Source organism: Calypte anna, chromosome 6 (assembly GCF_003957555.1).
Source record: "Calypte anna isolate BGI_N300 chromosome 6, bCalAnn1_v1.p, whole genome shotgun sequence".
NCBI classification, from domain to species: Eukaryota; Metazoa; Chordata; class Aves; order Apodiformes; family Trochilidae; genus Calypte; species Calypte anna.
This window is the reverse complement of record NC_044252.1, coordinates 29872139-29886103: the sequence shown is the minus strand read 5'-3', so window position 1 is coordinate 29886103 and position 13965 is coordinate 29872139. Positions and strand designations below refer to the sequence as shown.

General features: G+C 43.0%; 1 protein-coding gene across 1 annotated transcript; it reads left to right on the top strand.

Annotated features, from left to right (window-relative positions):
- The first annotated feature begins 1712 nt into the window (after window positions 1-1712).
- On the top strand, window positions 1713-13722 carry SFXN4 (sideroflexin 4). Its single transcript, XM_030453201.1, has 14 exons — window positions 1713-1858; window positions 1939-2004; window positions 3652-3726; window positions 4769-4795; window positions 4910-4964; window positions 5699-5724; window positions 7097-7147; window positions 7233-7298; window positions 7422-7490; window positions 8762-8852; window positions 10309-10424; window positions 11863-11948; window positions 12233-12347; window positions 13313-13722. Exons 1-14 carry the CDS (start codon window positions 1793-1795, stop codon window positions 13388-13390), a joined length of 987 nt encoding a protein of 328 aa, XP_030309061.1. The 5' UTR covers window positions 1713-1792; the 3' UTR covers window positions 13391-13722.
- The last annotated feature ends 243 nt before the right edge of the window (window positions 13723-13965 follow it).

Genomic DNA, 13965 nt, shown 5'->3' with positions numbered 1-13965 from the left:
AAGAAAAATCCTTTTTTTTCCTGTGTAAATGCACTATAACTTGAAATGAATGTAAGCATGTGCCACCTTAATCCTGCATATGGTTAAAGATGCAGTGCAGCTACACAGGAGCATTAATAAGCATGAAGAAATTCCATTCCATGTGGGAGAAGGTCAAAACCTGAACCCCAGGAGTGGACTTACAGGAGCTTAATGCCAATCTTCAGCCACTTAAAGCACTGCTCTTTGCCTTGAGTCTGTCAAAAAAAACTTAAAAAGGTGAAATGTACTGCTTGAAAACAACGTGGTGTTTCTCTAGAGCTGTAATAAATCTTGCTCTTGACCAGCAGCAGGTGTGTTGCTTCATTGTTCTTTCCCTTTATCCCCAAAGATTCCTCTTCCTCTGGTTGTGAAGAAGTTGGGTGAGTTGCATTGCCTCAGAAACTCCTGTCTGTCCCTTTGCTCCCAAGAGCTGGCACTGCATGTGCACCCCTGGCACTCAGGGCTGGGTAAATCCCTAAAAACCCAACAGCTTTGCTTTGTCTGGTGCCTTTTGAGCAGGGGAAAAGGGACTTGGAAGAGAGGAGCAGGAGGGAACCACCTGGGGAAAGTGGCTGCTCTTGTCCTCAGCTTTCAGGGATGCAAACAGGAGCCTGAGGTTGTGTGGTACCTGATGATGCTCCAGATTGCAGGACTTGAAAATCCTGGTGTTTTTTTTTTTTTGTGGTTTTTTTTTTTTTTTGTTTGTTTTTTTTTTTGTTTTTTTTTTTTGTGGTTTTTTCTTTCTCCCTTTCCTTTTTTTTTTATTTTTTTCTTTGTTTTTTTCCTTTTTGCTTTTTTTTTTCTTTTTATTTCCCTTTTTTCTTTTTTCTTTTTTCTCTTTCTTTTCTTTTTTCTTTTTTTTTTCTTTTCTTTTTTCTTTTCTCTTTTCCTTTTTTTTCCTCTTTTTTTCCTTTTCTTTTTTCTTTGCTTTTCTTTTTGCTTTTCTTTTTCTTCTCTTTTTTTTGTTTTCTTCTTTCCTCTTTTCCTTCTTTTTTCCTTTTTTTTCCTTTTTTTTCTTTTTTCATTTTTTCTTTTTCTTTTCCCTTTTTTCTTTTCCTTTTCTTTTTTCTTTTTCTTTCTTTTTGCTTTTCTTTTTCTTCTCTTTTTTCTTTTTTTTTCTTCTTTCCTCTTTTCCTTTTCTCCTTTTTTTTCCTTTTTTTTCTTTTTTCCTTTTTTCTTTTTCTTTTCCCTTTTTTTCTTTTCCTTTTCTTTTTTCTTTTTGCTTTCTTTTTTCTTTCTCTTTTTCTTTTCTTTTTTTTCAGTCCCAGTGTTTTGGTTCTGTTTTCTGTAATGCCTTCGTATCCATGGAGTTTCTCCAGTAAAATCTGGGACCTGCAACACGTGCAGCTCAGCGAAGACCAAGGAGGCTCCACCAGTGTTGGTGACAACTCTGTGACACCCCCGAGCAGGGACAAACACCCTCATCTCCTACCTGCCCGTGTCTTTCTCTTACTTTTAAGTCATTCTCAGCCCACGGAGAGGACACGGGTGGGGTGGGGGGAGGGGATCTGGGCTGTCCTGCTCCCTGGCTCTGCCTCCACGTGTCCCGCGTGGGGAATTGCTGGAAGGGGGAAAGCAACCCGACCTTTCCTCACCACCATGCGGGCTCTGCCCTCAGGGTGCTCCCGTTCCCCGCTGCCTCCCTCCTTCCTCCCTTCCCTCAGCCCGGGGGAGGCGGCCCGGGATCCAGCCCAATTCCCGGCCGGGCAGGGGAACCCGGTGCGGCGGTACCGAGCCCGGGCGGAGCGTGCATCAAGCGGACCGTCCCCCCATGGGCGGCCTTCCGGTGCCCGGCTCCATGGACGCCAACCTGCGGTTCTGGCGGTCGGAGGGGCAGGTGAGGGGCTTGGAGAGGAGGAGGAGGAGGAGGGATGGAGCCTCTTTCCGAAACACCTCCCTCAAACGCTTCTCCTTCAGTCTTTTTTCCAGAGGTTCCTTCTCTGGGCGGACGTTTTGGATCCCTTGCTGCTCCTCAAGTCCTCCGTGAGTACCGCGCTGCAGCCTCCTCATCCTCCTCCTCCCTAACCCCTGACGGGAGGGGAAGGTGCCCCAGGGCCCGGGCAGCATCGGGGGAAGGGGACACTGTCCCCACACCCCTCTTTCCGGGAGGTGGGTGCCGGGGCTCAGCTCCGGGGCAGCCCCTGGCTGTGGCTGTGGCTGTGCCCGTGGTTGTTTTAGGGACGACTTAGGGTCAGGAAACCCCCAGAGAGAAGAGAGAGAAGAATCCTAGGGCTGGGAGTGCTGATCCAGTGGCAATTTGCGGTGGGAACACTGGTGCTGGGGACCTGGGAGAGGTTTGCTGAGCCCCAGAATCTCTGCTGGCCAATCCACACCCCCATCCTGGAGCTCTTTGATTCTCCTCCAAGTGGCTGCACTGAAAGGAATCCTCCCCTACACCCCTGATCTGCAGGGCCTTTTGGTACCCGGGAATGATTACTACAATTTTTAGCATTTTTTTGCTCAAAGTGTGATAATCAGCACATCACCAGCCACTGAGCTGAGCTTCTACACTTCAGGACCTGTCATGACAGCAGACTTCAGGGGAAAGTGTGTTTTGCTGTTGTTCCACTTCTGTGTAGCTTTCATAGAATCATAGAATTGGCTGGGTTGGAAGGGACCTCAGAGATCATCAAGTCCAACCCTTGATCCACTCCCACTGCAGTTCCCAGCCCATGGCACTGAGTGCCACATCCAGGCTCTTTTGAAATATCTCCAGACACGGAGAATCCACTACTTCCCTGGGCAGCCCATTCCAATGGCTGATCACCCTCTCCAGAAAGAAATTCTCTATTTTCTAACACAAGGAGGCACAAACTAATCCCAAATCTCCAAAACCCTGAATGTACTCTAAAAATGTCTTCTTGGTGTTTATATGTGTGTAGATGTGTAACGTTCACTTACTAAGTTATAATATTTGCAGATGTAAATATATGTGGAGATATAGATCCATGTAACACATGCACATATATAGAGACTGGTAATAAAATGCAAGTGCCAAGGAAGTATCTCCTGGACACACATTCTCTGCTCTAGCAAAGCTTTCCCTTAAGAAAAATAAATTTAAGAAAACCCAACAAAAAATTCCTTTAACATCCTGAGCAGCTCTCGTGCCACGTGCTATGGTTTTTCCTCTGACAAAGGAGACCTCAGGGGAAACCTCATCGCTCTCTACAACTCCCTGAAAGGAGGTTGGAGCCAGGGGGGGGTTGGGTTTTCCCAGGCAACTCTCAGCAAGACAAGAGGGCAGGGTCTCAAGTTGTGCCAGGGGAGGTTTAGGTTGGAGATTAGAAAGAATTTCTTTCTGGAGAGGGTGATCAGGCATTGGAATGGGCTGCCCAGGGAAGTAGTGGATTCTTTGTGTCTGGAGATATTTCAAAAGAGCCTGGATGTGGCACTCGGTGCCATGGGCTGGGAACTGCAGCGGGAGTGGATCAAGGGTTGGACTTGATGATCTCTGAGGTCCCTTCCAACCCAGCCAATTCTATGATTCTCTGAACTGCTTTGGTGAAGGATAAGTGCATGAGCTTGACATTCTAGGTTTTACTTAATGTGTTTTACATCTCATGTATTGCATTTAGAATATGGAAAACTTAGTTATTTTTTTTTCTGTTTTATTTGTTTTGAATACAGGAGGAAATAAGAAGAACCAGGTTATTAATACAAAACAGTGAGAAGACACTAAATGAACCCATACGAGATGCTCAGGTATTTTGAAGCAGCACTTGTAGAAAACAGAAGTGGTTTTTTCCATGACTGGAATACTTGATATCAGTGCAAGATTCAGTGTAGTGAAATGAGGCAACCAGGTGCCACTAATTGCCAGGGAGTGGCATGAGCTTGTGTCAAGCCCACCTGTGCCTAATTAGGGTGGGCCCCCACTGGGCATGAGCAAGATTAGGGGGCCAATAGAACCCTAATTAGGCACAGGTGGGCTTAACACAAGGTCATGCCACTACCTGGCAATTAGTGGCACCTGGTTGCCTCATTTCACTACAAGCCAGCAGACACAATACTGAGATTCAGCTACAAGGGATAAGAGATGAAAAACTCCTTGCCTGGGAGGCATTTTTTTGGTTACTGCTGATGCCAAATCGCAGTTTTAACATCCTGAAGTTAGGTTAGGTACTGCTGAGTTTAAAAGATGCTCTCCTCTGCTAGGAATCATCACTTCAAACTTGTCTGCTCAGAGCTGGGGTGATCTAGAGAAGTGATAAACATGTGAAATGCTTACTGAGCTCATTTTGAATCTTTGGGGTTGCATTATCATAGAGAGGACACAGGTTGGTTTGATTCCATACCTCATAAAATCAGGAGTGGCAGCACTTGGGTGGGAAATCTGCTCCTGGAATTGCTGGCAAGCAGTGCTGAGCCCTTGCTTCATTTGATTTTTCATTTGATTCACTCTGGGCTTGACTCTTCCCATGCAGCATTTAATATCTTCTGAAAGAAATATCTGAAAAATAATCTGAAAGGAGAAAGAAAGACTCCTGTGGTTCCACAAGAGCTAAAGTCTTAAAATCAGTGTTTTTTAGCAATATTTAAGCATTGGGGGTTTTTCAATGTTTTTCATTGTTACACAGCATGTGGGATATGAGTAAGTTATGTTCAAGAAGGAGAGGAATTTTAGGAAAGAAATAATTCTTTATAAATGTAAATTATGGGAATAACATATGTAGCAGATATATATAGAAGATTTACCCAGTCTCTTCTTAAACTTGACTACTAACCTTATTTTCAAATTGTTTAGACAAAACAAGCATTCCTGCTAAGCCTGGTAAGTTTACAAAATATCCAGACACCTTCTCCTTTCCTTTCTTATTCAAGTATGGCAAAGAGGGTCTAATTTGATTTTTTTTTTTTCTTCCTTTTTTATTTTTTCCCTTTTAAGTCCAGTGTCCACCCTGATACAAACAAGATAATTCCTGTTTTGTTAAGGCCTCCAGGTAAACTGGGAGAAGTTTTGTGGATGTGACTGAAGGGGGATAGGTCAGAAGAAATATCCACTGTGACACTGCAGTGGCACTCTTCTACATACAAAAAAAAAACCAAACAAGAAGTATTGGAGGATTTATTTACTCCTAGTGTCCTCTTGAGGAGTTTCCTCCTCAGTTCATCTGCTCAGCTAGGCAGAAATAATTTGACCAATCAGTTTCTTATCACTACAGGAGTTCCCAACTCCCTCCAGATATAAAGCAAGCTACTACAAGCTAATTTTCCACTTGAGGGACTTGGCTGCTCTGTGAATTTACTTGCTGTGGTGGCAGAGAAAATCTGCCTGAAGTGGAAGCCAAGCCCCCCAGGTTGTTAATCAGCTATAACCATGCTTAGGCTGCTTTCTCATTCCCTTACATAACCACTGAGGCTTGTGGCAACCTCTTTCTGTTGAACAGAGAGGGGAGAAGCAATTTCTGCCCAAAATTTCTTTCCAAAACTGAGCAGCCACACTGAGTGGAGTTCACAAGGGTTTATTTTCCCTGTAAGCTGTGTCCAGATGCTCTTGGGAATGAGAGACAGAGGTTAGGACTGGAGTCTGTGGTGGTGGTGGTGGGTTTTTTGTGGGCCAGTGTTTTACTCTGAGCTGAAAGTAGGTGGGGGAAGTTTGGGGGATTTCCTGCTCAATATCCAGACTCACTGCAGTTTTTACTGAAATTGTTTCTTTTTTTCTTTGTTTTTAAAGCCTTCCTGCCCATAACACTTCCACTGGTGAGTAAGCATGAAAGGTGCTGATGTGGCTTATCTTTTGCCAATGCCAGGGGTTGGAGAGAGGGAATAAAAGGCTTTATGCTCCTTAGTTGTATTTGCAGCACAAGTTTTTAGAAAAGCCATCTGATTTATGGGAAGTGCTGAGTAACCTAGAAACTGAGCCCTTCAGGAATCCCACTGAAGTCTCACCCTGTTAGTTACCTTCCTTCAGCAGCATTCACAGAGGCTGAGCCTGAAGGTCAGCTGGTTGATGCAAGATGAAATTCACTCAGAACTGAGAGCAAAGCCTGGCTTTGGCCTGTTTAACCTCAAAAAGACTGGAACTGCAGCAGGGAGGAGTCAGAGCCCTGTGTTCTGTGTTTCAGATCCAGAATAGGATTTTTTTCTGGAAAAAAATGTAGTGTATTTGCAAGTAAGAAAAGGTCAGAATTGGAAGGGGAAATTACAAAAATTTTGAAAAAAAACCTTGTTACACTGCTCAAAAATTCCCTGGTATCTGGAGCTGTAATTATATGCATCTTCCTTTAGATGTTTTTGCCTTTCTTTTTGGAGCACACATACTGAGATGTGTCATTCCATGGAAAGATTCCAGCAGGAGCTTACATGGCACTACTAGGAAGCCTAATGGAAGTCTTGATGGCTGTTAAGTTCAGGAATAGAATAGAATTAATAGAATAGAATAATAGAATAGAATTAATAGAATTAACTAAAATAGTTTTTGATATTTACAGCTTAATGCTTTTTTTTATGGATGTGCTTAGATTCAGCACTGGCATTAATAATAAAGGTAGCTGGTCCACTAGTATTAAATTACTTATTGATCCTGCTCTTATTCACTATTTGCCTTATCTTGGTTGACTCTGTTCTTTAAGAGTGCTCCCCACCTTCAGCTTGGTAGGGCAGACCTCAAGAAAGGCTGTGGTTTATTAAAACTGAAGTTTTTTATTCACTGTCTGGATGGAGAAGGAGTTGAATTTGAGGTGATCTTTGCTCTTAGATGAGTGAGATCTGCTATTTGTACCCCCACTGGTCAAAACAATCTGGCTCTTATTCACTTCTTTAATTAATTAATTTTTTATTATCTCAGTTATTTTATTTGCATTTCTTATTTTGGTTAAGAAAGCTTCTTGCTCAAATATTCCAGCACATGAGTTGTTTTAATCAAAATGTTTCTGGTTTTCATATTGGGTAGAAAAAGTGAATGTGTCACATCTGTGGCAAGGATCTGTCTCAGCCTAGAACCAACACAAATGGCTTTGGGTACCCTCTGGAACCTCTGATAATGCTGCAAACACTCACACAGCAGTTATCTTGGTGCTCTTGCCCCCAAAACTTCATCAATCCTAATTTTCTTGTGGGGTTTTCTCCTCAGGTTGTTGTTTCATCACTTCAGCGCCACGCAACGCAGACATTTTTTTGCCAGGTATTTGCCTCTTTCTTTCTACATTTACAAGTCTTCTGGTCTCAGTCCCAAATTAATTTTTGTTTATGATCTCTCCTTTCTGCAGTTTGTGTTTCACACATATAACACAGCATTCACCCTCTTCAATGGAAATGGTACTGTAAAGGCTGAGGTATGTGTCAAATTTTTATTTTTTAAGTCATCTTCATTCTATAAGGCCATTTTGAACATGACTTACAAGTGTATTATGAATGTAGGATTTAATTAATATGGTCTTTTCTTCTGTCTTCCTTAGGAGTACTCAGTCCAACAAAAGCAGATCCTGTTTGGCTTGGGAGCCATCTCCTATGCAGCATGTATTGGTGTATGTATCTGCTTGGTGATTGCTTTCCTGATAAGGTCTGTTAGAGAAGGAGGCACTCAGATAATCAATCACCCTGCCAGATGCCCTTCAGGACTGAGCTTTAATGCTCTGCTCTGATGTCTTCTCCCAGACCTGCTGGGAATAAGAATTTTCCTGCTCATCTGTCAGCCAGTACCTTGCTTGTCTCTCTCTGATGCTTCCTCTTCTGTCCTTTTATGATTCTGCAAGCTTAGGAAAGAGGTGGTGAGAGGGATGGGCCTGGTTTTACAAACATGGGATAACTTGCTGGGTTGCTATCACTGATTTTTTTTGATGTGGTGCTGTAAAAGAGGTTTGTCTCACTCCAAACAAGGGGTGAAATCTCTAGGCATCTCTATTCAGATTTCAGGAGCATCAAAGCCAAGAAACTGCTGCACTGAATTCAGGTTAAATCACCTTCCAGGAGTAGCAGGTAGATGAAGGCTTCCCAGCTCTGTGCTGGAACAGGAATTTGGAGTTTTCAGTTTGCTACAAGCAGAATGAGCACTGGTGTCCTCATGACACTCATGACCAGTGTAGGTGCCTCTAGAGTGCATTTCTTCACTCTCCACACTTAAACAGTCGTTTTATAAGCCTTCTTATAAGAAAAATAATGGCTTTTTCTGCTTTTGTTAGCTGGGTTTTCACCTCTGTGCACTAGGCTAAGCAGTCAGGCCAGCAGTGCTCAGGATTTACAGAGGGGTGAGGAGACAGCTCATGGGTGAATGTGGGAGTTCTTCCCTTGTCCTCTGGGGGAGACTCAGGGCACTGGTGTCCTGGCCATTTTTTCCTAAATGAAACTTCCTGGAAGTGTATTAAAGTCATATAGAAAGTGCAGAGAATCAGGAACAAATGCACAAGTGCACCAGGTGTCCTGTTAGAGAGAGAGAGAGCAGTTGGACAGCTGCCCAGGGAATATTAGCCAAAGGTAATTGTTTTCCTTCTTCTGTCTTTGTATTCATACTCCTATTGTCCTAGACATTTTAATGTTTAATACTTTTTTTATCACAGTATTTTGTATTTTTATCTAAAATAGGGTTATCTATTTTTAGCTATTTTAATTATAAATTTTATCTAAAAGAGGGTTAACTAGAGAACCTGTGTATTTTGTTGGAATGTTAAATCAAGGCATTTGTTTATTTTTATAGGTGGTAACTCTGTATCAGATACTTGCTTTCCTAAGCTGTTGCACTCAGTGAAATGCAGCACATTTTGTTTTAATAGAAGGTGCCTGTTTCCTCCCAATGCTTTAGGCTCTTCCTGTTGGCTTCATGAATCGCCATGGAGTGAACAATCCACTCCTGCAGCTCCTGGTCAAACAGATTCTACCTGCTCCTCTTTTTGGTGAGTATAAAGGAACTGCAGCTGCTCTGAGGACCATTTGCTGCCCTTTTCTGACTGCAGAATTTTTTTGCCCTTGCACAAATGTGTTCTGACAGTTCCTCAACCTTCTTCTCTGACTCTGTTTGCTGGGTGCTCTCCTTTGTGGGAGAGTTTACACTCAGTGATCACTGGAGCTGACCTTAATCGATTGACCAGCCTGCTGGTTTTTAGTTTTGAAGCTGCAGAGTACTATTCTGACCTCTGTATGCATGGCAGGCAACTCTTTCTCCAAAAATACCCAGGGGTACAGCTGGCATTTTTCTTTGGTTTGGACATTATACCTGAAATTATCAGGAGGGCACATCTGACAGTGTGGAAAGTGAGTTCTTGGCAACAGAAAATTGTTACCCTTGCAAGTTAATAAGACTCAGGTCACTACTGAACAGCTCTACTGACATGGTGAAGTAGCACCAGGACAAATTAAACTATTTGATGTCATTAACTGTTTTTTTAGTACCATTGGAAAAAAAAATATTGGCCTTTTCTAGGGGGGAACTGGTAAAGTTAAAACACACCATCTGCTTTGTTCCAAGTTATGTGAGATGGCTTCCCAGATCTTTCCAAGGATCTGCATCAGAGCTTTCTGACTTGCCCTTGGAGTAAATGTCAAAATGTACTTTATTAAATGTAGAGAGAAACCTGAGGGTAATTGATTAAGATAAATCCAGTATTTGAAAAGTGGCATCTGTCACACTGCTGTCTTTATTGAACAGCCCTGCCAAAATCTAATGAAAAAGGAAATCTTCTGTTTCAAGCATGATCAGTTTGCCCAGCTTTGTGTTGTTATGCCTGTACCTTAGTCTAGAAAAGAGAAAGGAGAAAACAAGCTGGATTACTGACTCCCATTTAATGTGGCCCTCATGGGAGCCTGTGGTTCAGGCTTGTGTTTTCAGTGACTGGCTGTGGGGTGGATGTTTTCATGTAAAGCTGGGTCTGGAAGAGACTGAATCATTCTCATCTAGAATCCAGCTGAAGCACTGCCACTTGTGACAGGCAGACAGCTGGGCAAGCAAGTGCCATAATGGGAAATATTAGTGCCAATGTTCCTCTGGAACCTTTCCTGTTCCCTTCAGAGTCTTTTCTTCTGCACTAACCAGTACAAAACCTATCCACAACACACATCTCTCCCCTTAAGAACAAATTCCTCGTGGTTTGAGCTAGATGGCAGTGATTGAAAGCTCTGAGTCTGTAATGATAAAGCACCTTCTAGGATTGGGGCCTTAAAAATCTTTGTCAAGCTTCTGAAACAAAGACTAAGATCACAAGTAGATCATTATGGGCCAGTTTCTTCTTAAGCTGCATGGTCATTCAGTTGTGAACTGTTGAACTGGAACTGCAGAATGCACAGAATTACTAATGTTACTATTGAGAGAGTCCATTTGAATCTTTTAAAGTAAAACCTTCTTTAACCCTGCAGGCCTGATGAGTGCTTTTACTGTGGCAGTGGTGAGAATCCCAGAGTTTGAGAATGGAATTGAAGTGATGGACAGGAATGGAAAGGTTGTAGGAGTGTCACAAAAGGCTGGTGAGAAGGTAGGCAACTTGTCTTGGATTTCATTCCCTGCTAAGAGCTGAATGGAATGCTGAGAGTAGATGGAGTTGGATATCTTGAAATGAGGAATCCCAGATGGTTTGCTGAGTCTTTGGGTAGGCTTGGACTGGGTCTCTGAATTTTATTGAATTTTTATTGAATTGGCTTGGTTGGAAGGGACCTCAGAGATCATCAAGTCCAACCCTTGATCCACTCCCGCTGCAGTTCCCAGCCCATGGCACTGAGTGCCACATCCAGTCTCTTTTGAAATATCTCCAGACACGGAGAATCCACTACTTCCCTGGGCAGCCCATTCCAATGCCTGATCACCCTCTCCAGAAAGAAATTCTTTCTCATCTCCAACCTAAACCTCCCCTGGCACAACTTGAGACCCTGCCCTCTTGTCTTGCTGAGAGTTGCCTGGGAAAAGAGCCTGGCTCCAACCTCCTTTCAGGGAGTTGTAGAGAGTGATGAGGTCTCCCCTGAGCCTCCTCTTCTCCAGCCTCAACACCCCCAGCTCCCTCAGCCTCTCCTCACAGGAATTCTGCTGGATCCCTTTACAGCCTCCTTGCTCTTCTCTGGACCTGCTCCAGCACCTCAATCTCCTTCCTGAGCTGAGGGGCCCAGAACTGGACACAATAACACAGTAACACCTCTGGGACCAGGTTCCACAACTTGAAGGGTTGGCAGCCTCCCCAGACCAATACACTGAGTCCCAGAGCTGAGTACTAGACACACTAGCACTGGCTTTTCTGTTTCCCTGGCCACCTTAGAAGGAGATAAGACTCTTGATCCTTCTTCTGAAGGAAAACTTGAGAGAAAATCCCTATATTGAACATCTCCCAAACACCTTCTATGGCAGCAATATTACTTAAAGGCTGTGCCTTCCAAAGGGTAATGAGATGATTTGCTGCATTTTATCCTTGGGCTCCTGTTACTGACCAAGCTGACTCTATATTTGCTCCATGCCCTGCTCATCAACATCCACTGTAGAGCCTGGTTTAGGAATTAGAGCAAGGAGTCATATTTTACATCCTATTAATGATCCTCTCTTTCTACACTGCTATCCAGAGAGGAGGAGAATAGCTAGATGAACATAAAGATTTGTGGGCATCTGGAGAGAGAGAGCTTCAGATTTGACACAGGATGGTTAGGATGTCCAGAAGGTGCAACCATTTGGAAGAAGTTCAGCACAAGTTAAAAAGAAAACAAGCAAGTCTCAGCAAAAATATTATCATGGTAGGAAAACTGAATATGGCATCAGTAGTTTCAACTCTTTTTTAAGCTGTTTCTTAGCTACAAATATATTTTATCCTCATTACCTCAAATATACTTTTACCCTCATTTACCTGTTGCTTGAAACTCCACAGTATTAGACAAAAAGGTGCTGACAGAGGCAGTGGAAGCTTTAACAGTGTTTGTTTTTCTCTCTCCCTGGAGGCTGTCAGAGAAACAGCATTGTCCAGGGCAGTCTTGTTTGGGACAACACTCTTCCTGACACCTGTGCTCACACACTTTGTGCAAAGGTAGGAGGGGCTGCAAAAGGGCTGGGAGTGCATGCTCTGTTTGTATTCTGGTTTTCAGTCTGGCTTTTAACCACTTGACAATTTTTTCTTGGGTTTGTGGTGTTCCTTGCCTTGGTGGAAGTTATTATCTGGGTAGAAGGAAATTATCCAAAGGAAACGAATCCAGTTATGTCCACAAAGATAGAGGATTTGCAGGAGGTTGTGTAAATCTGTGAGGATTTTTCACTGTCAGATTATTTTCCAAGCCCAAGCTGACATACTTACCTTTTCCATGTCTTTAACAGAACAAACTTTGCCAAAACTCCGCGTGCTTTGGCTTCAGTGAGAATGCTTATGATGACATCAGTACTAGCAGGGATGCTACCAGTATCACTCAGCATGTTCCCACAGTGTGGGGAGGTAAGGCCTTTCACAGGAGATGACTTACAGTTATTATTATATTAAATAGTTACTCAAGAACTATGCCCAGGAGTCTTAACACCACACAGAAAAAAAACCCTAGAGGATTAATGTGGCTGTGCATCTAAAATGGGGCAGAAGAGGGGCTGCTTGTGAACACCCATGTACTAGGCAGCAGCTTAGAGGACTTCTTGAGTCTAAGTTACATTGTCTGTTATTTATATTTGTTTTTTGGTGTTGATTTATCAGATTTTCACAACACTCTGAAGCAAGCAAGGTCAGGAGAGCTGTCCTAAAGATTAAAACCAAGGCTCTTCCAGCACTGTTTTCAGTACTGCTGGAGATAGGAAGGATGTAGTTCAGAATTTTTTTCTTTCATGAGCTGGTGGGAGAGGTAAACCAAGTCATATGTGACATCTCTTCACCCTGCTGTACTGAACTGTGAAAGTTTCCTTTCCCTGGGAAAACAGGCATTTCTGGCAGGTTTTGAATGGAGGAAGTAGCCCTTGAACTTTGGGCTTTGGAGAAGAGGCCAGGTGAGAGAGAATATAAGAGATACCTGAAAATAAGAGATTACCTGAGCATAAATGAAGGGACCTGTGAGAATTTAAATACTGATTGGCTGGTTGGTTCCCTTTGAGCTTCCCAGCTGCTCAGGCCACAGCAGAATTTCTCCTGGGGTGAGTCACCCAAAATCTAGGGAATGGAGGCAATGTCACTAATGCTCTGTTTAGCTCTCAGGAGTTCTTCTAATTTTAAATAAAACATATTTAATTCATTTATGTGTGCTCATCAGAACACATGCAAAAAAAAAAAAAAAAAAGCCCCAAAGCAAAATAAACAAAAGAACCTCAAATCCCACACAGTCTTGCTTCAGTTTGGGCAAAGTTCCATGCAGTAAAGAGGGTTTAATGTATACTTAGCAGGACATGGTGGTGTTGATTCCCTTTTTCTATACCTTTCAGATAAAACGAGCAGACCTTGAACAGGAAATCCTGTCAGCTACAGAAGAACCAGAGTTATTCTACAACAGGGGATTTTAGAGGTTGGCTTTCATATACAAATGTGTGCTCTGGTTGAAGGGAATTCTGAATGCAGCAACAACTCCAGGTGGCACACATGGCTGACAGAATCCTGACCTCCTGGTGGCACAGGTAGCAGATCTGGTGTGCAGTGGGGTGGTTTGTGAAGGGACAGGCTTTGCAAAATGATTTTGCAGGGCCCAGCCCACAGGCAGATGTCTACATTTAATGCTGTAATAATGATATTTGTAGCAGAAAGCACTGTGACACAGCAGTTGTCACACCCTGTGTTCTCTATGTGATTGATTTCTTAATTAAAAGATTACTGAACGCAAAAGTTTGTGCTGCTACTCTTGCTGCTGCAGCTCTTGGCATGGTGCTTTCCAGGAACACAGCTGGTGAGGGTGTTAGCAATAGAATTCCTTTGGGTACAGGCAGGCTGGTTCTTCTCAGAACACTTTGTATGTGTAGTTAATACCACTCATTTCAAGGATGAGCCAGGGAGCCATTAAAGTGATGGCAATGTAACATTTTGTTCAATTCAGTTGTTTTAAGAAATGCTCAGGAAATGAGTGTCAGAATGTGCTGCAAAGTGG

Excerpts from the sequence above, each read along its gene's own strand:
- SFXN4 (XM_030453201.1), top strand. The coding sequence starts at position 1,793 with ATGGGCGGCCTTCCGGTGCCCGGCTCCATGGACGCCAACCTGCGGTTC. Across the intron at positions 7,491-8,761 it reads CCTATGCAGCATGTATTGGT|GCTCTTCCTGTTGGCTTCAT; the intron begins GTATGTATCTGC and ends CCAATGCTTTAG. Across the intron at positions 8,853-10,308 it reads TCTACCTGCTCCTCTTTTTG|GCCTGATGAGTGCTTTTACT; the intron begins GTGAGTATAAAG and ends TTAACCCTGCAG.